Raw genomic sequence first — 27,019 nt, 5'->3', positions numbered from 1 at the left:
TGATTTGTGATACGAACTATGTAGAATCCAAGCATCTTTTGACATGAAAGTATACTAAATTAAAAAGCATCAACTTAAAAACTCTAATTATGTAATTATATGTAAATAAAATAATAATAATAAAACATATCATGTAATTGTGTAGCTATACTTCGCCTCAACAGAAGTAGTTTATCATCTGTTTGTACATCAATGCCTGTTTAGCTCCACCCCGATTTGTGGTACGATCTACACAGAAATCAAACATCTTTTGACATCTAAAAGTAAACTGAATAAAAAAAACATCAACTCAAAAACTCTTATTATGTAATAATAATAATAATAATAATAATAATAATAAATATTTGCAATAGTGTGGCTAAACTCCGCCTCCACAGAAGTAGTTAATTAATACTTAAACATCACTGCCTGTTTAGCTCCACCCATGATAAGTGATACAATCTACACAGAAACCAAACATCTTTTGACATATGTAAGTATACTAAATTTAAAAAGCATCAACTCAAAACTCTTATTATATATTAATAAAATAAAAAAAAATTTAAATAAAATAATAATAAACATTATGTAATAGTGTGGCTAAACTCCGCCTCCACAGTAGTTGCTCATCATCTACTTGTATGTCACTGCCTGTTTAGCTCCACCCCCAATTTCTGATACGGTCTATGCAGAAGCCAAATATCTTTTGACAAATAAAAGTATGCTGAATTTAAAAATAACTCAAAAACTGTTATTATACAATAATAAATATAATAATAATAATAATAGTAATAATAATAATAATAAATATTATGTAATAATGTGGCTTAACTCCGCCTCCACAGAGGATGTTCATCATCTGCTTGTAAATCACATGCCTGTTCAGCTCCACTCCCGATTTGTGATACGATCTATGCAGAAGCCAAATATCTTTTGACAAATAAAAGTGTACTGAATTAAAAAAACATCAACTCAAAAACTTTTATAATGTAATAATAAAGATAAATACTATTACTAATAATAATTAACATTATGCAATAGTGTGGCTAAACTCCGCCTCCACAAAAGTTGTTCATCATTGACTTGTACATCTGAGCCTGTTTAGCTCCGCCCCAATTTGTGATAATGAGAGAGAAATGCAGATCTACGCAGAAAACAAACATTAAAGAAGAGACCAGCCCTTCCAGACTTTTGAATATTTGTAAATATGCAAATCCAGTCATATCATTGCGTGTTTACTTCTGAGTCTTCAGTCCTATTTAAACACTGTACGCTTATGGGAGAGGCTGAAAATGGCCAATTACTTATAAATTATTATGATTTTTGTGATAAAAATATTGATGTCAGTAACTCATTAGCAAGATATCCTCGGTTGCGCATCTAGTTGTGTTTTTACAAGTGTAACCTCTATAAACCAATCCGAGATGTCCCTTTGTTTTCTCTTACAGATCGTCCGCCTGGATCGCACAATGGAACAGATTGTATTTCCCGTCCCCAACATTTGCGAATTCCTAACCCAGGAGTCTAAGCTTCGCGTCTATTACACCACAGAACGCGACGAGCAGGGCAGCAAGATCAATGACTTCTTCTTGCGCTCTGAAGACCTTTTTAATGAGATGAACTGGCAGAAGAAGCTGCGAGGTACTCAAGAGGCCACTGGTAACGCAAACTCCGTGCCTTGTGCGTGTACACTCCCTTCCTCTATGACCTAGTAAGCTGCTTTACACATCCTCTCCATTCCCCAGAGCTTCCAGGGACCCATCAGGGTTCTTTCTGAGCAGTGCGGCCACTTTTGGTGCACTGGTGCTGGTTCATGCATGTCTTGCCCTGACCCCCTTAAAGCCAGGGACATGGGGAGGGGATGTAAACGTATTCACTTGTTTAAGCTAGACAAATCTTAAAAGTAAATAATATATTGTGAAGTTTTTAGTTCTATGTGTTTGAGAATGAAGGTTTGAGAAGCAGTAGGTAAAGCCGGCTCAGGGAGAATCTAAATGAATTCCTAACAAACACACATAGTGGCCTACATCACGAAAGCTGATTATGGAAATAAGATGAGTGAGGGATCTAATCAATCAGGGATGGGAAATGAGAAACTCTGAAGGCCATTTTCCACCATTTCCTGGAGCCATTTCCAAATGGCATTGTACCAGCTATTGAAACCTGTTGAACTTGAATCAGAAACTCCTCAGCAGTCAGGGATTGGGATACCGGCCGTTCTCAATTGGAAAGTGCTTGAATTTAGTCCAAAAGTGACATAAAAATTTTTCAAAGATATTTTTAGGTCCCGTGCACCTCTGACTGTTGAATTAAAAGCAGATCATGATCAAATTTCAATGTTTTATTTCATTGGAAAAGAGATTGGCAGGGACGGTGAGAAATGGCTTCTTTGGAAAAGGATAAGAGTTCTCAGACAGGAAGACCATGAGGTAAACCGCAATGACAAGATAAAAAGCGCAAGATAACGATCTGAACCATGTCGAAAAAAGCAAATCAACAGATGCTTAGGCTTGCAGAGGATTATTTTTTAGCATAATTCACATGCATGGGACATTTGGCCACAATTCTAGATCAGATCTTTGAGGTTTAAGGCCTTGAGTCGCTAAAAAAAAGAAGGTGTGAATTACTGATGCACCTTTATGGATGATGACAGAGTTTTTATCAGTCTGAATCAAAGTAGAAGCAACGTTCCATTGCTGCAACCCCAAGTCATGAGTGTGGCGGCCTCTGTGTGAAAGTCCCCTCCTCCAGTTCCTCTTTTCAGACAAAAACCCCCCTGTCAAAATAGCCATAGCTTAGAAACTAAATCCTCCTGCTAGACTCCTAAAAGAGTCATGGGTCAAAACAAAGGTGGTGGTTGAGGTCAGTGAGCTCTCGTATATGGTTTGGCCACACTTAAAAACTCTTTGAACTCTCTGCTCTTCTTTCTATGGTTTTTGACTTCAATTTGAGGTGCGGTTTGTTAAATTGCACGTCTTCAAAAGTGCACCGCTGACCAAACAGCCCCTAACTACATTCAGTAAATGTTTTGTTTGGAATGAGCAATATTTTCAGAGGACTTCTTGACTTACTAAAGTTAGTACGATTGGGAGTTGTCCTGATTGGATGTAATGGGAAATGCGCGGGGTCAACTGTAACATACGAGTTTGAGATTGGTCAGAAATGGTCGTTGAGATGGCCATGGAAACTAACACACATCTGCCACTGTAATTTTATTGAAGCCGGAAGAATGACATAATGGATCAATCTTTAAAAAACACAGAGTTCAACTTGGGAGAAGATGAGCAGTAATGTGACATCATCTGTTATCTCATACAAAAAACACTTGTATTGCGTGAGATCATTTTCTATGTCAGACCACAGTATAAGTCCTGAAGTGCAATCTGTATTTTCAGAACAAAAGAGAATTGCCAAAATAGTGACTTTTCAAGCTAGTTTCAAACACTGCTACCATCTTCTGTGATCCGATTTGGTCACGCAATCAGTTAAACCAATGTCTGAAAAATACACACTGTCTCAGTAGGTATTAGTCATAAGTACAGTAATACATTTATTGCTTTTAAAATCTCCATGTTCTATGTAGTTTGAACTGTGGGGCACACTTTATTTTAAGATATATTTTCAGTATTAATAAACCATTAACTATGACTTTTGCTATTTATTAATAAACAGCCAACATCGTAATAATAGGCATGTAAATGCCACAAGTTAATAGTGTGAATTGATACTTTAACTAAAACGTTAGGGGATTGTGTAGTATAATAATAATATAGACATTCTATTTTAGCCGCAGCCATATCACCCTGCAGCCCAAGACCGGGTACTCACTAAGCAGGGCTGAGCCTGGTCAGTAGCTGGATGGGAGACCACATGGGAAGCTAGGTTGCTGTTGGAAGTGGTATTAGTGAGGCCAGCAGGGGGCGCTCAACCTGTGGTCTGTGTGAGTCTTAAAGACCCCAGTAAAATAAAAGGGACTCTATGCTCTCAGTGAGTGCCGTGTTCCGGATGAGATGTCAAACCGAAGTCCTGACTCTCTGTGGTCATTTAAAATCCCAAGGCACTTCTCGTAAAGAGTAGATGTCTATCCCTGGTGTTCTGGCCAAATTCACTCCATCAGCACTTACCAATCATGGCCTCCCAATCATTCCCATTGATTTAAATGGCTCTATCGCTGTCTCTCCACTCCACCAATAGCTGGTGTGTGGTGAGCCCATTGGCGCCATTGTCCTGTGGCTGGCGTCGCATCATCCAAGTGGATGTTGCACACTGGTGGTGGTGTGAAGAGACCGCTTCAGGATTTTTAAGCACTTTGGGGGTACGGCCATACAAGATAAATGCGCTATATAAACACACATTACATTTCAATACATATGTTGCCGTTAGGGGCATCAGGGTGGCACAGTGGGTTTGTGTTCACGTGGGTTTTCCTCCGGCTGTTCCGGTTTCCCCCACAGTCCAAAGACATGCACTAAAGGTGAATTGGATAAGCTAAATTGGGCATAGTGTGAGTATAAATGCAAGAGTGTATGGGTGTTTCCCAGTGTTGGGTTGTGGCTGGAAGGGCATCTGCTGCATAAAACATATGCTGGATAGGTTAGTGGTTCATTTCGCTGTGGCGACCCAGGTTTAATAAAGGGACTTAAGCCGAAAAGAAAATTATTGAATGTTGTCGTCATTATTACCTATAAGTGTCAGTTGTGTTTTTTTACTACTATTTACAAAGCCTCATCGGTTGCCTTATTGAATAGTAAAATGTCTATAGGATGCACACCTTATCAGTAGTAAGCATATCAGTTGTATGATGGTCATCTGGATACTTGAAGTATTAATTAGCATTTCGTAGATAGTATTGTGAGGGATGCAGCCATCAAAACTCAAATGTATTGCAATTTGGATTTCCTCCACTAGGTGCATGAATGTTCACACTAGAGTATTCGCAACTGAATTTGAACATTAACAGAAAGTTCCAATAAAACTCTCTAACTGTCGGTTTATGCCAGAACCACTTGTGTGAAGCTCTGACATGGTGTGCATCAGGGCTTTAGTGTTAGACCATTTTATTTTTGTGATAGTATCCAAATGAACATTGTGGGATGATGTGTTTTGTGTTGTGTTGGTGTGCATGGTCTTTTAACACTTGGAATTAAATTTTTAACTTGCTGCCTCCTCCAGCTCAGCCCATCCTGTACTGGTGTTCCCGTAACATGTCCTTTTGGAGCAGCATTTCCTTTAACCTCGCCGTCCTCATGAACCTCTTGGTAGCATTCTTCTATCCACTGGAAGGTGGAGGTGTCCGTGGAGGTGAGACAAATTTTTTTTTTAATGTTTGACGTGAAGTTTTATGTGTAATATTAAACTGATTTTTACAGTGGTGGAAAAATATTGAACACGTCACCATTATTCTCAGAAAACATTTTTAAAGGTGCTGTTGACTTGAAATTTTTACTGGATGTTGGTAACAACTAAATAAATCCATGTATGCAAAAAACCCATTTCAAATTAGTTTACAAATGAAGTTATATTTAATAAAAAAGTATTGAACACATGAAGAAAGGGAGGTGTAGAAAGGCAGGGAAAACCCAGACAGAAGTTGAAATTTCTCTGTAGTTCTTTAGCAGCCCTCTGCCCTTCGTCATTGTAAATTAGCTGCTTCAGTCCAACATCTACATTAGCAGGATGATAAGGATGAAACCAGAGTGGACATTTCAGCAAGACAATGATCCCAAACACAGCCAAGGAAACTCTCAAATGGTTTCAGGGAAAGAATGTTGAATTTTTATGTGTGTATTGTTTGGGCTTTTACCAAAATCTGGTTCAATTCCATGTCAAATTTTTTTTAGAAATATTATTTGCAGGAAAAAAAAACATGACGTGTTCAATATTTATTTCCCCCAGTATATGTAGCGTCATTGGTACTGTATGTATTATTAATAATATCCCTTAATCCAAATATTCTGGTTTGTAGTACTCTGTAAACATCACATTGCAAATATTCTCAACGGCAGAAATGCTTCCGGACTTACTAGAAATTTAACCACGACTTTGATCACACTTTAAACTCATTAGAGCAGCGATTGCTGTTTTTATAGAGGTAATTGAGTTCAGCCAGCAACAGATGCTGGAACTTGACACTTCGCTGGCCTACTTTCAGCACACAGTCCCTGAAAGACATAATTTGGCCTACATAACAGAGCTCCAATAAAAAATGCTGCCGGCCTCACTGCCGTCATAACACATCTTATATAATTCATTCATTCCAAGTGATATGATCCCTTCCACCCATTTCCATTTCCGTAACATACAATACACTCACCTATTTCTTCAGTTTTAACATTTAAGCCATGTTTAATGGATGTGACTGTATGCCTTACATAAAAATATATAGTGAATGATTTATTTTGATATAGAAATGTTAAATAATAAATATGAATCTCATATATTTCCTACATATACTACTAAATTATACTTTATGTAGTATTTTCTGTGTGTGTTTGTGGGGGGTGTGGGTGTTTAATATAAATACATGTAATTAAGCTTATTTACATCTCTAATTTTTTTGTTTGTTTACTTAACTATTAATGCATTTCTTAAAAAAAAGTTTAATATTAATCATTACATTTTATGACAATGCAATTAATATAAAAAATCATCAAGATTAATTTACTTGTTTGCTTAAGTAAACTGTGGATGCATTATCTAACTTCAGACACCTGTGAAAGCATTTCTGACCTATATGCGTGTGTATGTGTTCTTTTCGGGGTGTTCATGTAAATTATTGATGCACATAACTGTTGTGCCTAACCTAGTTATTGATCTTGTCCTCTTATCGGCGATCATTGGCGTAACCTGTCACCTGAGTCCAGCGCTCACACGCACACGCTTTCTCTAATCTCATAAGCTTCAGTCAAGACTGTGTGTTTATCTTCTCCCTGCTTTTTCTGATCAGAAGTGTGTGTTTGTATACATGTCAGAGGAATACGACACCTCTGTGTGTTTGAGATTTGACCCTGAAAACAGAGACCCAGATAAAGACAAAGCTCCGGCAGTTACTTCACTCTTACATCACAGCTTAAAGGTATAGTTCACCCAAAAATGACCATCAGCTGTTCATTTACTAATGCCATTCAAGCACCAAACATTTATGAAGAAAAAACTGTGTGACTAAATTAACAATTGTCTTTTCTTTTTTTTTTTTTTTTTACATTTTAAGGTGAAATGAACAAGGGCTGCACAATATTGGAACAACTGATATTGCGATATTTTATTTTTCTGCGATATACATTGTGATATTTAAACAGTTTTGGCAGATGACTTGTAAAATCTCTATTCGGAGTGAAAGCATTAACTTAGATTGATTGGAATAATAGAGGAGTGAATCAAATAAAGCGTAAATAAATAAAGTAAAGCAAAGATAAAAGTAAAATAAGTAGTCAAATATTCAGGTTCAGTAATACGATACAATATTATCATGATATTTTGCCCCCGAAAATCATAGAATGTGATATATCGCAAGAAAACTTTTCACAATATATCATGATATTTGTAAATGAACTGGGAAAACGTATCATAAAGCTAGAATGTATTACTTTTATCAACAGCAGATATATTTTGATATGTGTTCAATCCGCCATTATGAGAAGCACCACCTTATGTACTCCTGCCTAAGTGATAAACAGTAGCAGTGCAAGGCTGATGAACTAATCCAGATCGTTTGTACCTTTAAATAAATATCAATACTTAGCTACATTGATGAAGTATCTCAGATGGAATTATCACAGTAATTATCACATATTGATAATTTGTTCCAATTATCTAGGGTGTCAAAATTAATTCTTTCTTCAGTGCAACGTGATGCAGACGCTGACAATTCAGTATTGGTTCAGTAATAATTATAAGCGGTTATTATATACTGATGCCATTTATCTCATATGCGCTATCTCGCCGTAGCTTACTATGGCGAGGGAGGCGAACGAGAGTATTTAAAGTGCTCCAACTACTTAAAAACGCAGAAACTGTGCATAATTTCACTGCATGTGTGTTTGCTGGACAGTCTTTCAATGACACTTACAGCAGAAGCCCCTATTTCACTGCGATTGAGAGAATGAAAGTAAACTCCATTTCTCTCTCTCTCTCTCACTGTGGCCCATTTGACCTGCTGCCGTGACTTTTCCTCTCCTCTCGGCTGTTACAGCGATACTATGAGTTTTTTCCACTGTCTCTCTCATGCATCAGCTGTGATCGCCGCTGCCGTATATCAGTGTCACTCCTCTGTGAAGAGCGCCAGCGCGTTAAAACCAATCGCAGCCCTTTCTGTAAGGGTGTAAGAAAGAACTTCCTAGACAAGGCTCAGAAAGAGAGCGGGAAATTTATATTTGTTTATTTGCTATAAATGCTCGTGTTGTTTAAAGGTACAGTTTGTATATCTGACTGTTTGTATTAAAGGACAAAATTGTATTACAAATAGTAAATAAATATATACTTATAAATGTTAATTTAAGAATTGCTGCTGTGAAGAAAGTATAAAAGTGTGTATGGAAAGCGTCGTCAATGCACTGTGATGCACCGAGATATCGAATTGAACAAAATCGATGGCATGATAATCGTAACTGAACCAAACCGTGAGACCAGTGTAGAATTATCACAAAAAGTCAGCATATCAATCCCATCCCTAATATTGAATAATCAAGTGTAATGTAAAATAACATTATACATTCTTCATTGCTGATGAAGTATAAAAATCCCAACTCACCACTGCAGATGCTGCGAATGCACACATTGTAATATCGATGATGAAACGATATATTGTGCAGCCCTAAAGTGAACCTTAATCATGGTAATAAAGAGGTAGTTCACCAAAAATTAACGTTTACTCTCTATTTTTTCTCCATTTAGTGCTTTCAGACCTTTATGAGTTTCTATTTTATATTGACAATACTTTTTGCGTGTTTAAAACACAAATCTTGAGGGTGGCTAATGAATGTCCCTGTGAACAACACAACAGTCAACTGTTTTACATGAGAACGAGGAAACAATAGTGTTTGAGTTAGTGTTTTTGCCCAGGTATACACATTTTTAGGGCATTTTTAATACCTATTTTTTTAGGCACAATCTGCTTGTGTTACCACTTGTGTTGTGATCCTACCTTCAGATGTAAGTAATAATATTCATTAGGCTTCCTTTGTTTCTCTTTCATGTTGTGCCTGCCCAGTCATTGTGACTGGCATAAGCGGCACATTGTGACTGGCATAAACTCTGCATTGTTCAGCTCGGCATCAGGCTCCGAAGGGACTTTTGTTTTGGGCCGTTCAGTTTTCTCCAAATGCACACGAGCAAGCGTTTGGGTCTTCAATTGAAAAACTCTTGTGCTCTCAAAGCAAAGGGAGCCAGAAATGTCTAAAGCAATATATGTCACGGTTTAAAATACAAACAAATAAAAGCTGAAGGAGGAAATGTCAAAGGTGAATTTTAAACACTGTACATGCTGTAAACATGGTTATAAAACAATCAGCAACGGTCAAATGTTTATTATAGGCCGGACGTTTGATATTTAACAGATTTATAAAAGTAGATCAGTTCAATTTCTCTGCATCATGACTGTTGTGTTTTTCCACTGTTTCATGCGCACAAGTCAAGGCCATGACACTCAAGAGAAACATGTTTTCCTCCCCATTATATTCTTTTTACTTTTTTTATGATATTGCATTTAAATAATATTGTATATATAAATGATATAATATATTATGGGCAACACGCAGTGAGTAGCACAATCGCATCACAGCAAGAAAGTCACTGGTTCGAGCCCCAGCTGGGTCTGTTGGCATTTCTGTGTGGAGTTTGCATGTTTTCCCCATGTTCCTCCAGGTGCTCCGGTTTCCCCACTAGTCCAAAAACATGTGGTAAAGGTGAATTGGATAAGCTAAAAATTGTCCGTTGTGTATGTGTGTGGTAATGAGTGAGTGTGGATGTTTCCCAGTGATGGGTTGCAGCTGGAAGGGCATCCACTGTGTAAAACATAAGATGGATACATTAGCGATTCATTCTGCTGTGGCGACCACTGATAAATTAAGGGACTAAGCTGAAAAGAAATAAATGTGTATATATATATATATATATATATATATATATATATATATATATATATATATATATATATATATATATATATATGCCCTTCTATTTTAATAATTATTTCTAATAACTGATTTATTTTGTCTTTGCTGTGATGACAATAAATAATATTTGACTAGATATTTTTCAAGATGCTTCTGTACAGCTTAATGTGGCATTTAAAGGCTTAACTAGGTTAATTAGGTTAACTAGGCAGGTTAGGGTAATTTTATATGCAAGTTATTATATATCGATGGTTTGTTCAGTAGACGATCAGAAAGAAAATATAGCTTAAAGTCTCTAATAATTTTATTTATTTATTTTTATTAAAAACTGCTTTCATTCTAGTCGAAATCAAACAAGTAAAACTTAAGTAAAACTTAAAAGAAGAAATATAATCAGACATACTATGAAAATGTCCTTGCTCTGTAAAGCATTATTTTGGAAATATTTGTTAAAAATTCTAAGGGGGGCTAATAATTCTGACTTCAACTGTATGTCTTAGTTATTATAGTTATACTTTATACTTAGTTATAGTTATACTTAGTTATATCATAACTAGTTTTGTGTATTTACTTTATCAAAATTGTTTACATAAATTGCAATCAATATTATTAATGATACATAATATGGTATCATTTTATAAGAAAAAATAATAGTAATATTCAAAATATAGGATAAAGATTGTCAAATTATATAATATTTACTTATAACATTTATATTATTATATATAACATGCAAATGTATATAATAATAATTGTTATTATTTTACATCATTTTTATTGTTAAATTATTTATATAAATTGCAATCAATATTATTTATTATATAATATATAATATTTACTATGCATTTTTATTTCAATGTTTTTATAATAAAATCATTCATTTATTTTTATTTCAGCTTATTGCCTTTATTAATCAGGGGTGGCCACAGCAGAATTAACCGTCAACTTATCCAGCATATGTTTAACACAGCAGATGCCCTTGCAGCTTCAACCCCTTACTGGGAAACACCCATACACATAAGACCAATTTAGCTTAGCCAGTTCACCTATAGCGCATGCCTTTGGACTTTGGGGTAGCACCTGAAGGAAACCCACGCCAACACAGGGAGAACATGCAAACTACACACAGAAATGCCATAGTATAAATTATATATAAATTAAATTAAATATATAACAAGATATAAATAATTTAATTCAATGAAACAAACTGTATAATTTTATATTAGATTTGACATGTTTATGATTAATCATTAAAAACCATATATTTAGATCATTTTTATGGCAGACTATTAATACCATAGACTCGCCACATGAGCTTGAGGTAGTTTTACCTCTTTAATATAACTTGCAATATGAGAACAATTCAGAATTTATAATCTATTTGCTATTCATGCTGTCTAGCTACAGTAATCACCCCTATTACATTAATGTTGTTTGACAGTATTGCCATTTTCATTGAGGCCCTTTCAGAGTCACTGGTGTCTTTATAAGCACATTTAATAGCAATCATCAGGTCTAGAGAGGATTATTCCAGCTCTTCTGCAGAGTTCAGTACAGTATGTGTAAGGGTCAAGTGAGAGGCCCTGCAGGATTCCTGTGTTTGCTTCCCTCCGCCATTCACACACTTCAAAAGTAGGTCAGTGTGTGTGTAACCTCAATGTGCAGGAGATCAGGAGCTTTACAGTCAAAGAGCTGCATAAAACCCCTTCCCTGTCCAGTGTGGAGATGGAACAGTTACTGTACATTACACAACTATTTCTGTGCAGCCTGAGAGACTGATGTTCTTTTGGAGTACTGTAATAAACCTCATATTGTTTATGTAATGCTTTATTCGCTTTTGACCTCATTTTCATGACTTTGAGGCTTGGTGTGGTTTGTTTATTTAGTTAGTTGATTGTTTTTTGAGATTTAAAAAAATATTTAGTAGTTTTATTTATTATTGGTTGCACTGTATTTTATTTAGTTTTTAATTTTTAATTGCAGTTTTTACTTTTAATTCCAGTTCTGTTCACAATATTGAGCTCGCTCGCTCGTTTTTCTTTCGTCCGTTTATCCGCTAGCTCACTTGTTTACTCATTCGTTCATTCGTTATTTTTTTAATTTAATTTAATAAAAAAAAAATTCAGATCATCATTTTTTTATTTTATTGTGTTCAGAATATTGAGCTCGCTCGCTCACTCACTTGTTTGTTTGTTCGTTCTTTCGTTTGCTTGTTTATGTTTTGTTTTTGTTTTTTTAATTAATATTTAAAGTTTTATTTATTTTTTAATTTAATTTAATTCGTTGTTTTTGTTCGCTCGTTCGTTCATTCGTTTGTTCGTTCATTTGTTTCTTTTTCTTTTTATTTATTTTATTTTTATGTTTTGAGATCATCAGTTGTTATTTTATTTTATTGTGTTCAGAATATTGAGCTCACTTGCTTGTTTGTTCGTTCGTTTCTTCGTTCGTTCCTTTGCTCACTCATTTATTCGTTATTTTTTTATTTAATTTTATTTATTTTTTAGATCATAATTTTTTTATTTTGTTTTATTGTGTTCAGCTCGCTCGCTTGCTCACTCATTCGTTCGTTCGTTTTTTTGTTTGTTTGTTTTTTTTTCATTTTATTTTTAAATTCATTTTTAATTAAGTATTTAAATAATTTTATTTTATTACATTTTTAATTAGTTTAATTCATATTTTTAATTACATATTTTAATTTTTTTATTTGTTTGTTCACTTTTTTACTTGCATTCTTGCTTGTTCGTTCATTGGTTAACTTTTTAAATTTTATTTAATTAAATCTTTTTTTAGATCATCAGTTTTTAATTTTATCATTTTATTTCATTTTGTTTTACTGTTTTACATCTCAATCTGACCCAATTAAAGCCAGATTATCAGATTCTCCAAACTTTATCTTGTGCTTCATTCAAAGACAATGATCAAGAATGTTGCATGATCAATGCATTAAATCATCAACTAACAAAAAATTCAATCTCATCTCGCTTTAATTTGTTATTTTCAGCTTTATATTCAATTTTTTAGTCCTTGCGTGTCAGTGTTTAGGTTTGTATCAATGAGCAGAACAGACTCTTTGACGTGGGTTTGTAGAATGGCTCTGAACCGGATTGTGCAGATTTCCAGCTCGTCGATCCAAACCGCAGCTCGTCTCTCAGCCGTGAGTCCGTCCTCATACATCTTTCAGCCGTGGTATTTTTAGCTCGCCGGGTTATGTAACAAGCACCTGTCATGTGGTCGACTCGCAGGCGGGAGAGAGAGAGAACCATCCTGCAAATCCAACTGACCTCATTTTTCTTCTCTGCACACACACACACATACACACACATGCTTAGCAATCCTACTTATGCATATATACACATAAAGACCTTGCTGTACAGTAAGTTTGAATGACACACACCTTGATTAGGACTTAAATGAGGATTAAAAAGGTGGTTGATGGAAAATCTTGATCAAACCTGAGCGTATATTCAAATATGTCACTCTGTCTTTGTTATGTAACTTTTTTTTTCCAAAGCATTTTCCCTTGAGGGCTTGAATGTGCCTCAACATGTTTAACAGGTGAAACTGCAAATACTTTAGGGAATCCAGTTTAGATCTTTTGTACAGAAGCAAAGTTTCACATCATGGGTAATGATGTTAAATGTAATCTTAGCATATCATCTGCATTTGCAGCTAAAAATGAAAGTGCTGTGTTTTTTTTTCTCCCTTTACCCTCATGACTCTTCTGTGAAATACAGTTTTCATTAATATACAGAAATATGTATTTTTAAATGGACTTGGCTTGCAAAATAACCCTATAATAGGGTATATGCAGGCTAGTGTTTCTTCTCATGCTGATAAACTTCTGGTGAATTGTTAATGTGACTTTTTTAATTTCATACGGCTCCTTTTGCAGAATTGATGTTGTAATGTTATTAAAATACAATCAGTTAAATAGACTTCAGTGTTCATTTAGTTTTTCAAGAGTAAAACGAGATGAAACGCTGTTTACACGCATGCACCCGTCAGGATCAGCAGGCTAGCACAGAAACTCCATTGAAAATACTGAGGTAAAATAAATGGTCGTATTTTAAGGACATGACATGGAAAAATGTCATTAAATGCAGTGTTTCTTATACATTCTGAGACCCACTTTATGTTGTATACCAATCAGGCAGTAAAGATACTTGATGTTTAAAAGAAAACAGACCTTAAACGCATTGATTTTGTAACTGCATACAGTGCACCAGAAGCACTTGACCCAGGTTACAGACAAATTAAAAGTCCTTCCGCATACTTCTGCATATGCCCTATTGTGTGCATTATCTTAACATTTAATTCCAGTTTACAAAAAAAATTGCCCAAATATTGTTCAAACCAGTTTGACTAACTGACTTCTGTGGAAAACACAAGATTTTTTTGATTGTGTTCATGCTGCATGTTTTTCGATAGCAAGGCAAGTTTATTTATATAACACAATTCATACACAATGGTAATCCAAAGTGCTTTATGTAATCAAGTATAAAAGAATCAAGAAAATAAACATGATTCAAAATAATTAAAAACTAATTAAAATGTGTTAAAACAGGGTTTAAAGGAATGACAAAGAAAAGAAAGACATACATACATATGTTTTTTATTATTAAGGCAAAGTTTACACTGCATGACTATCTACAGTGGAATTCAGGCTAGACTAGAATATCGCAAAAGACGTGCAGATAAAGCAACGTTTTCATCCAATGAGTCAAAGAGAACAAAATCATCACTTCCTGAATAACTGGCACTAAATATCAAAAGTAAAAACTAAATTTGCTGTGGTAGGAGAAGCTGCGTGAATCTTTTCTTTATTTAATTAGGCTACTTGCGCCTCTGAAGTCGTTGTGAACACGCAATGAACACGTGATGGCATTTGAAGGGTTGAGACACAGAGCACAGACGCTCTTTACTATTCTGGAGGTATTTATTAATTAAATAACACTACCACTGTAATGGTTAAGGCATTTTAGAATGACCGAAACAACATTTCAGATGTTTTACAGTGTGCTCAGCCTGCTGGTTTCTCCATTCACACACTTTTTTTTTATCATTACATGGTTTCTTATAACAAAACCGCATTACTTTTTTTAATGCGTATACTGGAATATGTTCTGTAAAGTGTTTTCATTGTAGTTCATGCTAATTTTTTTATCCCATAAAAAGTTTATCCTACTCAGTTACGTGCATGTGTTTTTTATGTGCTATTTAAAAATGTATGCACATGTTGGCATTTCCATCAACCGTTTTTTTATGTGCATATCCAAAAGGCCCAAAAATAGGTGGATGGAAGATAGCTAATGACTGTCTGTCTTATAAACACACACAAGAAGTGATAAGATCATTTAAGTTCACATGAAAGATTGCAAATGATAGCCTGCAAGACATTTTTTAAATAATCTGCCATTCATAATGTCCGTGGGATGAACGCTGATTTACAGCAAAAAGGGGGAAAAAAAGATCATAGAGGAGGAAGTATTTGTTGAGATAGAGAACAAACAATGTGTGTTGTGCAAAAAGAAATAAAACAATTGGAGGTCAATAAATACGTTTGCGATGTGCTAAGGCTGATCAAACAAATGTTCCTTAGTTTCTGTTTAATGTTATTGTAAGGCTTATTTATTCTGAGATTGTGTTCTGTAACTCTTCTCTAAACTCTCAGCTGAACCGTGTCCTGCTCTCTCATTGGCTGTTAGTCATCGCTGATGTGTTTTTTTAGTCATAACTCATTTCAAACAGCTTGAAATTGAATTCACTTTGGTGATTCTCTCTGATCGAGTTTATGATAATTCATGCTGTGTGATTGTCGCTTGCTTGACCGAGCATCAACTTGCTGTAGATTTCAGGCTTTTGTCTGAGATTTCACAAAACTTTTTTAAAAATCAGGGCTAAAGTTGTGCAGTGTAAATGTAAATTTTTGTTGTTGTTTTTATCAAATTTAACAAATACTATTTTAATCTTATTAAAAGTTTTTGGTTCTTGTTTTGTTTTTAAATTTTTTTATGGTTTTGTTTTGTTTCTCATTTTAATTATTATTATTATTATTATCATTTTTTTCAGTCTGATTTGCCTCAGATTTCAGCCTTTTGTCTGTGATTTCACAAAACCTTTTGGCATGCAAAAATCACGGCTAAAATTGTGCATTGTGAATGTAAAATTAAGTTCGAATTCTTTTTTTAATCAAATTTATCAAATACTATTTTTAATGTTGTTTCAGGTTTTTAGTCCTTTATTTTTGTTTTTTGTAGTTTTGTTTTGTGTTTCTCATTTAAATGAGAATTTTTTGAGTCCAAGTTGCCTCAGATTTCAGGCTTTTGTCTGTGATTTCACAAAACCTCTCAGCAAGTGAAATTCAGGGCTAACATTGTGCAGCGGAAAAATAAAGTTCAATTTTAATTATTTTTGGAATAAAAAATTCTAATTGAATATTATTTAAGGTTTTAATCCTATTTTTTTGTTTTGTTTTGTTATGCATTTAATATTTAATTAGTTTTTTTTAAGTCAAATTTGCCTCAGATTTCAGTTTTTTGTCTGTGATTTCACAAAACCTTTTCTTTGAGCAAAAATCAAGGCTAACATTTTACAGCATAAAAGTAAAATTAAGTTTGAGTTCTTATTTTAATCAAATTTAACTAATAATAATTTAATCTTATTTAAGTTTTTTAGTCCTTTAAAATTTTGTGTGCGTGTGTGTGTGTGCGCGCGTGCAAGTAGCATACAGTGAAAGTGAATGAGTGAAGCTCCAAAAAGTACCTAAACAGTACAAAACTGTATAAAGCCCTAAATTAAAGCATATTCACTTCTTCTTTCATATTCCATGGAAGACAGAAATCAAGACTGAGTAAATGAATTTCATTTCCATTATCAAATTGAGAGACTTTTGCGCAGCCCTGAAAATGACCCAGTTCCCCGAAACACTTGTGATTGATCAGGATCTCAAAGATAGCAGAACACAGGCCGCTGACGCTGTAAACCATGGCAGATGGCATGATAACATGTCATGGCTGTGGTATTTTTATCCTCCAGCTTGACTGATGGCAGTGAAATGTGTTTATTTTCTCCTTAGGCACTCTGGAGCCGCATCTCTCCGCTCTCCTCTGGGCGGCCATGCTGGTTTCTCTGGCTATAGTGATTGTACTGCCTCAGCCGCACGGCATTCGGGCCCTCATCGCTTCCACCATCTTACGCCTCATCTTTTCGGTCGGCCTGGAGCCCACCCTCTTCCTGCTTGGGGCTTTTAATGTGAGTGTCCCCATGGCAGTGTTTTACACCCTGGTGCGGCGTGCGTCACTTGGGGATTCCATACGACTTTCACAGAGCAGTGTTAAAATGGACTTGGCTCACATAGTCACGTCACTCTCCCTTAAAAGTGTACATACAAACCACTGTCCATTGATTGTCAATCTGAATTAAAATGAAAAAAGGATCATCTTTTGATCACTATCAAGAAGTTTCAAAGCCATGTGTTTGTTATGTGGAAAACTTAAAAGAGGATGTTTTGAAGAGAGTTCAAGCTGCTCTATTCTTAGGCCTAATGATTAGTTTGCTTCCATTCAAAATTTTGTATTTACTGCTACCATTCAAAAATAGTTAATCTAAAAATGAAAATGCACTCATGATTTAGTCATGATGAGTGTCTTTATTCTGTTCAGAAGATATTTTATAGAAAGCTAAAATCCTGTATCTATTCACTTCCATGAGAAAAACAAATAACATGGAAGTCAATTGTGACAGGTTTGCAACATTTTTAGAAATATCTTTTTTTGTCTTAAGCAGAAGAAAACTATTCCTTAAACTTATAAACTATCACTTTAAATTTGAGTTTTTTCATCAAGGATGTTGTTTGTTGGATCTAAGGCAGGGGTGCTCAACCCTGTTCCTGGAGATCGACCTTCCTAAAGAGTTCAGCTCAAACCCTGATCAAACACACCTGAATCAATTAATTAGGACCTGAACAGCACTTGATAATTACAGGCAGGTGTGTTTAATATGGGTTGCAACTGAAATCTGCAGGAAGGTCGATCTCCAGGAACAGGGTAGGTCACCCCTGATCTAAGGGGATGTTAAAGACATAACAACTGTTAGTTTCTAATCACTTTGAATTAAAATGAATAACCACATTGTCTTTTGCTCACTGTCTGGTGGTTTCAAAGCCATGTCACTGTTTATTATGTAGAAGACACAAAAAGAGATGTTTCGAAGATGGTTCAAGCTGCTCTATTGTGTGGCCCTTTGTGTAGTATGTATTACTGAAGTGATTGTTCATCCAAAAATGAAAATGTAATCACTGTTTACTTACCTTTGAGTGGTTTCAAATCTCTGAGTTTCTTTATTCTGTTAAACAATAACGAGAAAGCTGGAAGCATGTAACCATTGACTTCCAATAAAAAAAAATAAAAAAATAACATGGAAGTCAATGGTTACTTTTGGCTATAAAATATATATATATATATATATATATATATATATATATATATATATATATATATATATATATATATATATAAAAATATATATATAAAATATATATTTTTGTGTCTTTAGCAGAAGATAGAAATGCGTAAATGTTTGAAACAAGTAAAGGGTGAGTAAATGATAAAATTTAATTTTTTATGATCAAGGAAGCGTTTAAAGACATATTTAAAGTTTTCTATAAAAAAAAAGCCTTTTTAGTTTCTGCAAAAATATTCATCAGCACAACCCCAGCAGGCACAGGATGTCAAGTTGATGTCAGATTGGCATTGTACCCCAGCGTTGTGGGGAGGCTGCATTTTGTTTGGAAATGAAAATCAGGTTGACGTCAATGTACAGCATTCAACCAAATGTCAACATTGAGTGATGTTACTGCTTGATGTTGTGTGGATGTTATCAAAATGACATCTATCAAATGTTGTATATTGGTTGCCATACCTGACGAATAAATGTCAGCATTTGACGTCAATATGATGTTGGTTTAAGATGTTGGCTCAACGTTGGATTTTGGTAATTTTCCAACACAACTTAAAATCAACCAATTATCGACATCTAATAATGGTACAGCTTGACAATGTGTTGACGTTACCACTATGACGTATATCAGATGTTGCGTTTTGGTTGCCTTACCTGATGAATAAATGTCAGTATTTGACATCAATATGGCCTTGGTGTAAGATGTTGGCTCGATGTTGGATTTTGGTCACTTTCCAACACAACCTAAAATCAACCAAATATCAACGTCTTTTGTTTTTTTTTTTTCACGTTGTGTGGATGTTACCACTATGACGTATATTAGACATTGGATTAAGGTTCATACCTGATGAATAAATGTCAGTATTTGACATCAATATGGCCTTGGTGTAAGATGTTGGCTCTATTGGATTTTGGTCACTTTCCAACACAACCTAAAATCAACCAAATATAAATGTCTTCTGTTTTTTTTCACATTGTGTGGACCTTACCACTATGACGTATATTAGACATTGGATTTAGGTTCATACCTGATGAGTAAATGTCAGTATTTGACATCAATATGGCCTTGGTGTAAGATACTGGCTCAACATTGGATTTTGGTCACTTTCTAACATAATAATAATATCAACGTCTAATGATGTTAGAGCTTGATGTGTGGACGTTACCACTATAACCAATATCAGATGTTAGATTTTGGATGCCATACCTGACAAATAGATGTCAGTATTTTGACATGAATATGACTTTGGTGTAAGATGTTGGCTCATAGTTGAATTTTGATCACTTTCCAACACAACCTAAAATCAACCAAATATCAACATTAAAATAACGTCTTAAGACGCTGGCTAGACATTGAATGTTGGTCACCTGACGTCAGGACCTAAATCTAACTTAATAGCAATGTTCTATGATGTTGTGTGCCTGCTGGGACAGTTTTTACTAATATAATGCCTCCTTGCTGAATAAATGATTTAAGTTTCTAAAATAAAAGAGACTGTATCTGTTTCCTGCAAAACTCAAAGTGAGCTTACATCTTTTTATTATATTCAAAACATCTGAAGTTTATTTTTTTCTTCTGCTTTAGAAAAATCAGCAGAAAGCTTATGTTCAAATAATGACATCTCATTAACTTTATGGAAACATCTTATAACTTTCACATTAAAAATGTATAAAAACACTTCAATCTCAGGTTGCATTCAGTTATAGGCTCCTAAAATAAATGTTCTCATTGTTGCTTATCATTACACGAGAGAGAGAGCTAAAAATCTGTGGTCAAACTTTGCTGTTGTTTTCAGGTGGGCAATAAAGTGATCTTCCTAATGAGTTTTGTGGGCAATCGGGGCACGTTCACGAGAGGATACAAGGCCATGATCATGGACGTGGAGTTCCTGTATCATCTGCTGTACCTCATCATATGCAGCCTTGGGGTCTTCGTTCACGTCTTCTTCTATAGTTTACTTGTGAGTACAAACACAAGCGCTCATTCACTCCAGCTCATCTTTCACACATCGACCTCTGACCTCTCACACTTTCACTGACACTGTTTCCCAGTACTGGGTTGGGGCTGGAAGGGCATCCGCTGCGTAAAACATATGCCGGATTAGTTGCTGATTCATTCCTCTGTGGTGACCCCTGATAAATAAGACACTAAGCCAAAGGAGAGTGAATGAATGAACTATTCTGTTTAGAAATCTTCTTACTATTAAACAAAACTATACTGGGGGGCTAATAATTTTGAACGGCTAATAATTCTGACTTCAACTGTATTTTTAGAATGGGCGTCTCTTCTAACACACACACACACACACACACACACACACACACACACACACACACACACAAACACACACACACACACACGCGCTTTCATTCACCCCATCCCAGCTTTAACATGTGGACGTCTCTTCTAACTCTGACCTCTGACCTCTCGCACTTTCACCGACACTGTATACACACACACACACACACACACACACACACACACACACACAATCTCATCTTTCTCTGTCTGTGTGTGTGTGTGTGTGTGTGTGTATGTCTAGCTCTTCGACCTGATCTACCGGGAGGAGACGCTGTTGAACGTCATCAAAAGCGTGACCAGGAACGGGCGCTCCATCGTGCTGACCGCTGTTCTGGCACTCATCCTGGTCTACCTCTTCTCCATCGTCGGATACATCATCTTTAAGGATGACTTTATCCTGACTGTGGACAGGATATCCAATAAGACTCTCGGTGAGAATAGCAGATGTGTTTAAAAATGAAACTTTGAAGACGTGTATATGGGGATTTTTATTATTTCATGCAACATGTCAGATCACAAACATCTTTGAGGTTGTTTAATGAATCATGCATAATCGTGAGTAATGCTCACCCTCAAATCACAAGACAGAAAGAAGAAATATTATGTTGAAGTGAAATCTGACCTGTTTTTAGCAGCAATAATTGATTTTTTGGGTTGAATTGTGGCATTATTCTCCTGGAAATTGGGGTAATTTGTCTCTGAAACTCCAAAAATCTAAATCTAATGCACGTAATAAAGCCCTCAAAATCAATATAGAGCCCGAGCCTTTGCTAGCACTCTTTGGAGTATCTCTTGGACCTGATTTGACAGTCAATGACAGCAAGGTTCTTGCCTTTATCACAAATTTAGGCAGACATGCCATACTTCTAAAGTGAATACACACTCCTTCCCCAACACTTGACAAGTGAATACAGGACTTTTTTTTAACAGAATCAGTCTTTAAAAAAAGCTGAGATGCTCACTCTCTGGCTCACTAGATTTCTTTTTTTAGACTTGGGATTCCTTTTTTGACTATATCAAAGGCCTGCCTTTTACACCTGGTACTGTATTTATTTACTGTATTTAACATGCGGTAGCAAATTCCATTAAAATGTCCTGAATGAAAGTATGCTGAATGAAAGTGAACTGCTAAACTGCAGTTAAAATCTAAAGATTAAAAATGAAACACCCGAAATTGCATCAAACTCTAGAGCAGGGGTCTCAAACTCAATTTACCTGGGGGCCGCAGGAGGCAAAGTCTGGGTGAGGCTGGGCCGCATAAGGGATTTCACAAAAAAAGTCCTCAAATGTCATTATTAACAGTTTTAATTATTTCTTCTGAACATGAAGTGTCCTGAACATTAATAGAACATTGAGTGAAGATTATGAACAGTTCTTCTGAACATGGCATCTTTTGCCTACTCTTTGCTGCCAGAGACTTGACAGCGCTTCTTCTCACAAATCTGAACCACATTTGGCTTTAGAGCAGAAGCAGTTGAGACCCTCAGTATGGCTTGAAGATGATCATCATTAAGTCTAGACCTGTACTTTGACTTATTGAAGTCCTAGGGAAAAAAGTGGGGGAACTCACTCAAAACTTCCATTCCCTCACCTAAAAAAAAAGACGTATATATGTATAAATAAAACACCCCCACCCCACTCCAGTCACATCAGTCTGTACCAGTCTGTATCTACCTATAATATATATAAGATGCAGGGCAGGCACGTGCACACATAGGGCTCAACCTGTGCAGACAGAGCACATGCCCTTTTTAGTTTTGCATAGAAAGTGCCCTTCCAAAATGATCAAAAGTGCCCCGCGATAACACCGCTCTTCAGTACGCGCGCGACAACACAGCTGATCAGAACGCGCGCGACAACGCCCCTCCACACTTCCCGCCCGCCACAGCGTCTAACAAAGGAGCAGGGTGCGTGGTGACGTCACCGGCATCCTCGCCCCTTTGTTTACACGGCGGGCGGGGAATGCCAGTGACTGCTGTGTACGGATAGAATCAGCAGAGCGGGAAGCGCTCTCTCTCCCCGCTCCGCTGATTCTGTCAGTGTACAGCGGTCGGCGCGGGCCACAAAATATTGCACTGAGGGCCGCAAATGGCCCGCGGGCCGCGAGTTTGAGACCCCTGCTCTAGAGGTAACACAGGATAGCCTGGTGATGCGACATTAATTGTTTTATACCAAAACTTTCTTTCTAAAAGTGCGTCCTTGGTCTTCTTTCTTTGCACGTAAAACACACGCAGGGCCAGGGCAAGCTGAACTGGCGCTCTAGGCAAACGGCGATCACGCCGGCCTCAGCCCGAAAGTGGTAAAGAAAGTGACCTTTTTGCGGATGAAAGCGAGGACTGTGAAGGAGAGGGTCGGTGTAGCAGATAAAAGTGAAGACCTGGGGATTTGCTCACTATTCTGCAGCCCAAGGCATCCACCTAGGTTGCTTCTATGCACGCACCGTCCCTAAACACACGTCAGCCACAACGGGAAATAAAAAAAACTGCAACTGCGTTACTTCCGTAATTTTTTTAACGCGTTAAATATTTAAAATTAATCATGTGCGTCACACACACACATATATATATATATATATATATATATATATATATATATATATATATATATATATATATATATATATATATATATATATATATATATATGTATGTGTGTGTGTGTGTGTATGTGTGTATGTGTGTGTGTGTGTGTGTGTGTGTGTGTGTGTGTGTGTGTGTGTGTGTGTGTGACGCACGTGATTAATTTTAAATATTTAACGTGTTAAAAAATTTACGGAAAAAAGAAAAAAAAAACATATATATATATATATATATATATATTTTTTTTTTTTTGTTTGTTTTTTTTATAAATGCGGTGAAATGCTATGAGTGTTTCCCATTGATGGGTTGCAGCTGGAACGGCATCCACTGTGTAATATGTTGCCAGTTCATTCCACTGTGGTGACCCCTGAATAATAAAGGGACTAAGCCTAAACGAAAATGAATGAATGAATGAATTCTTACACAACCACTTGTCACCCTAAAATAATAACAATGATAAGTCTCTTACATTTTTTTTCCACTATCCAGAGCAATCGGCCAGTAAGATGGGAGAGTTCCTGGCTGGAGCAGTGTGTCGAAAAGAGGAGAACTGTTCCACTGAGACCATGATGGACGGTACCAAACACAGCATCCCTAAACACACTCTCATGCACACTCATGCATGCACACACACTCCCACACATGCACACACACACACACACACACCCCTCGAAAGCAGACACACTCACACCCTTACACACACACACCTATTCACACAGGTAAACACACATGCACACACAGGCTCACACTCTTACACTCACACCCATACACACAGACACACAAGCATACACACCCATACACACTCACACCCTTACACACGCTCTTGCAATTAAATCTGAGCGGTAGTGCTGGTCATGAGATGTGTAAAGGAGAGACTCTGTGGGTTATTTGGGTGATGTTTGGGGTCAGAGGTTAATGACAGTCAGGCTCTAAATGTTCAGGAGGTTCTTGCTGGTTTTGGGGTCAGAGGTCAGAGCACTTTAATTGGGATTTGTGAGCTGTTCTTTGAGAATGTGCAAATTTAAGATGCAAGAGCACCTAATTTGATCAGTGGAGCTGATCGGCTGACCTGAACCCGCTGAACCGGCTCTGCATGTGTCGCACGAACTTTAGCACATCAACAGACATTCTGAAAACTGCCCATCACACACTTACTACCACATTGCTAACTGCGTATTTAAAATGAGCTGAAAAAACATCAAGTCAACTTATTGATTTGCATCGGGACAAAATGAAGTGATTGTGTGGAACCTATTGTTTTTATAGTGTATGGTTACTTTGGGGTCTTTTTTAAAAGATTGACTACTATGGAAAGTTTTGAGACAGGATCTTTCAAATGTTTTTTTTAACACTTGCACATTGAGGCTATAATTATAAAGTATGTAAATAATAGAAACAAATGAATTAATTAACAATGATTGTTATAAGTTCATTAGTCAAAGTGAAATGCTCTATAAAAGAATAGAACGAACGAATAAATGAATGAATGAATGAATGAATGAATGAATAAATGAGAAAAAAGAATGAATGAATGACTGACTGAGTGATTTAATGAATGAATAAATAAATGAATGAATGAATGAATGAATGAATGAATGAATGAATGAATGAATGAATGAATGAATGAATGAATGAAAAAAAAGAATGACTGCCTGACTGACTGAGTGAATGAATAAACGAAAGACAGAATGAATACATGAGAATAAATGAATGACAAGAATGAATGAATAAATGTTAGAAAGAAAAAAAGAAAGAATAAATCCATGAAAAAGAATGATTGAATGCCTGAGAAAGTGTGTAAGAATGAAAGAAAATAAGAATGAATGCAAGAGAAAGAAAAAAAAATGAATGAACGAATGAATTAATGAGAAAGAAAGAATGATGCATGAATGAATGAATGAATGAATGAATGAGAAATAACGAAAGACAAAATGAATGCATGAGAATAAATCAATGAATGAATAAATGACTAATAAAAAAAAGAAGAAAAGAATGAATGCATGAAAAGGAAAATAAATGAATGCATGAAAATGAAAGACAGAATAAATACATGAGAATGAAAGAATGAATGAATGAATGAATAAATGAATGAATGAAATAAAGATTGAATTAATGAATAAGTGAATGAATGGATGAATGAATGAGAGAGAAAGAAAGAAAGAAAGTTAATGAATGAGAAAGATTAAATGAGAGAATGAATGAATGATTGAATGAATGAATGAATGAATGAATGAATGAATGAATGAATGAAAAAAAATAATGAGAGAATAAATGAATGATAAAGAAATGATTTTAATAATCATTTTAGTTTTAGTTTATTCACTTCACCTTTAGAGCATGAATTTGAACTGTGGAGTAAACCAGAGCACCCAGAGGAAACCCACGCCAACAAGGGGAGAACATGCAAACTCCACACAGAAATGCCAACTGACCCAGCCGAGACTTGAACCAGTGACCTTCTTACTGTGAGGCAACAGTGCTAACTACTGAGCCAGAGTGTCGCCCCTGTTATACATCATTCACATTTTAATTTGTTTGTAAAAAAAAAAAATGTAGTTATTTTATTAACAAGAATACAATTTAATCTGCAAAATGACCTTTGTAATCACACGACTAGCACCAGAAAAATATTCAAATATATAAAAATAGTTCTGTACTTGTTGATGAATGATTCCACTCTTTGTGAATGGGACGTTGTGTAATGTGTGTTTTGATCTGTTGTCTTCTGATCCTATTTTAGGCAAGCATTTACCCACAAACTCTATTTGTGCTGTGAGATTTGCATATACAGATACAGAGCTCTTTGTTAGCTGTGTTGTTTTTCCTCAGCTGTAGGAGTTCAGTCGTCTGCATTGGTGATTGAGGATAAAGAGAGGACCTGCGACTCTCTGCTTATGTGTATCGTCACTGTGTTGAGCCACGGCCTGCGAAGCGGTGGAGGAGTCGGAGATGTGCTGCGAAAACCCTCCAAAGAGGTGCTAAACAAACACAGCACCATCAACTTTTTGCTTAGACTATATTCAGCCTAGTTCAGGTCACTATTTTTTCCACCTAATAGTGCAAAACTATACACTACCTGACAAAAGTCTTGTCGCCGATCCCAGTTGTAAGAGCAACAGATAATAAATTGACTTCTAGTTGATCATTTGGAAAAGTGGCAGAAGGTAGATTTTACAGATGAATCTGTTGAACTGCATCCCAATCATCACAAGACCTATTGTAACCCGCATGGACCCAAGATTCTCACAGAAATCAATTAAGTTTGCTGAAGGAAAAATCATGGTTTAGGGTTACATTCAGTATTGGGGCGTGCGAGAGATCTACAGAGTGGATGGCAACATCAACGGCCTGAAGCATCAAGACGTTTTGCTGCCCATTACTTTACAAACCACTGGAGAAGGCAAATTCTTCAGCAGGAGAGCGCTCCTCGTTATACTTTAGCCTTCACATCAAAGTTCCTGAAAGCAAAGAAGGTCATTGTGATCCAGGATTGCTCAGCCCAGTCACCAGACATGAGCATTATTGAGCATGTCTAGGGTAAGATGGAGGAGGCGGCATTAAAGATGAATCCAAAGAATCTTGGTGAACTC

General features: G+C 36.0%; 1 protein-coding gene across 47 annotated transcripts in view; it reads left to right on the top strand.

Moving 5' to 3' along the window:
- Positions 1–27,019, top strand: part of itpr1b (inositol 1,4,5-trisphosphate receptor, type 1b) — a 246,804-nt gene that overhangs the window by 187,369 nt on the left and 32,416 nt on the right. For 33 of the 47 annotated variants that reach the window (XR_012387284.1, XR_012387288.1, XR_012387287.1 and 30 more), the window contains 7 exons: positions 1,428–1,659; positions 5,152–5,280; positions 17,167–17,342; positions 20,345–20,509; positions 21,092–21,281; positions 23,919–24,005; positions 26,259–26,404. Coding sequence is in view for 39 of the 47 variants with exons in the window: in XM_073916982.1 (XP_073773083.1) it covers positions 1,428–1,659; positions 5,152–5,280; positions 17,167–17,342; positions 20,345–20,509; positions 21,092–21,281; positions 23,919–24,005; positions 26,259–26,404 (1,125 nt within the window). In the remaining 8 variants the exon portion in view is untranslated. Of the gene's footprint in view, positions 1–1,427; positions 1,660–5,151; positions 5,281–17,166; positions 17,946–18,117; positions 18,397–20,344; positions 20,510–21,091; positions 21,282–23,918; positions 24,006–26,258; positions 26,405–27,019 lie in introns of those variants that run through there. The other 14 variants (XR_012387289.1, XR_012387286.1, XR_012387285.1 and 11 more) reach the window with 2 other exon arrangements.

This window comes from Danio rerio, chromosome 11 (assembly GCF_049306965.1).
Source record: "Danio rerio strain Tuebingen ecotype United States chromosome 11, GRCz12tu, whole genome shotgun sequence".
In the NCBI taxonomy this organism is placed as follows: domain Eukaryota; kingdom Metazoa; phylum Chordata; class Actinopteri; order Cypriniformes; family Danionidae; genus Danio; species Danio rerio.
The sequence above is the reverse complement of the archived record's forward strand: the minus strand, read 5'-3'. Positions and strand labels throughout refer to the sequence as shown.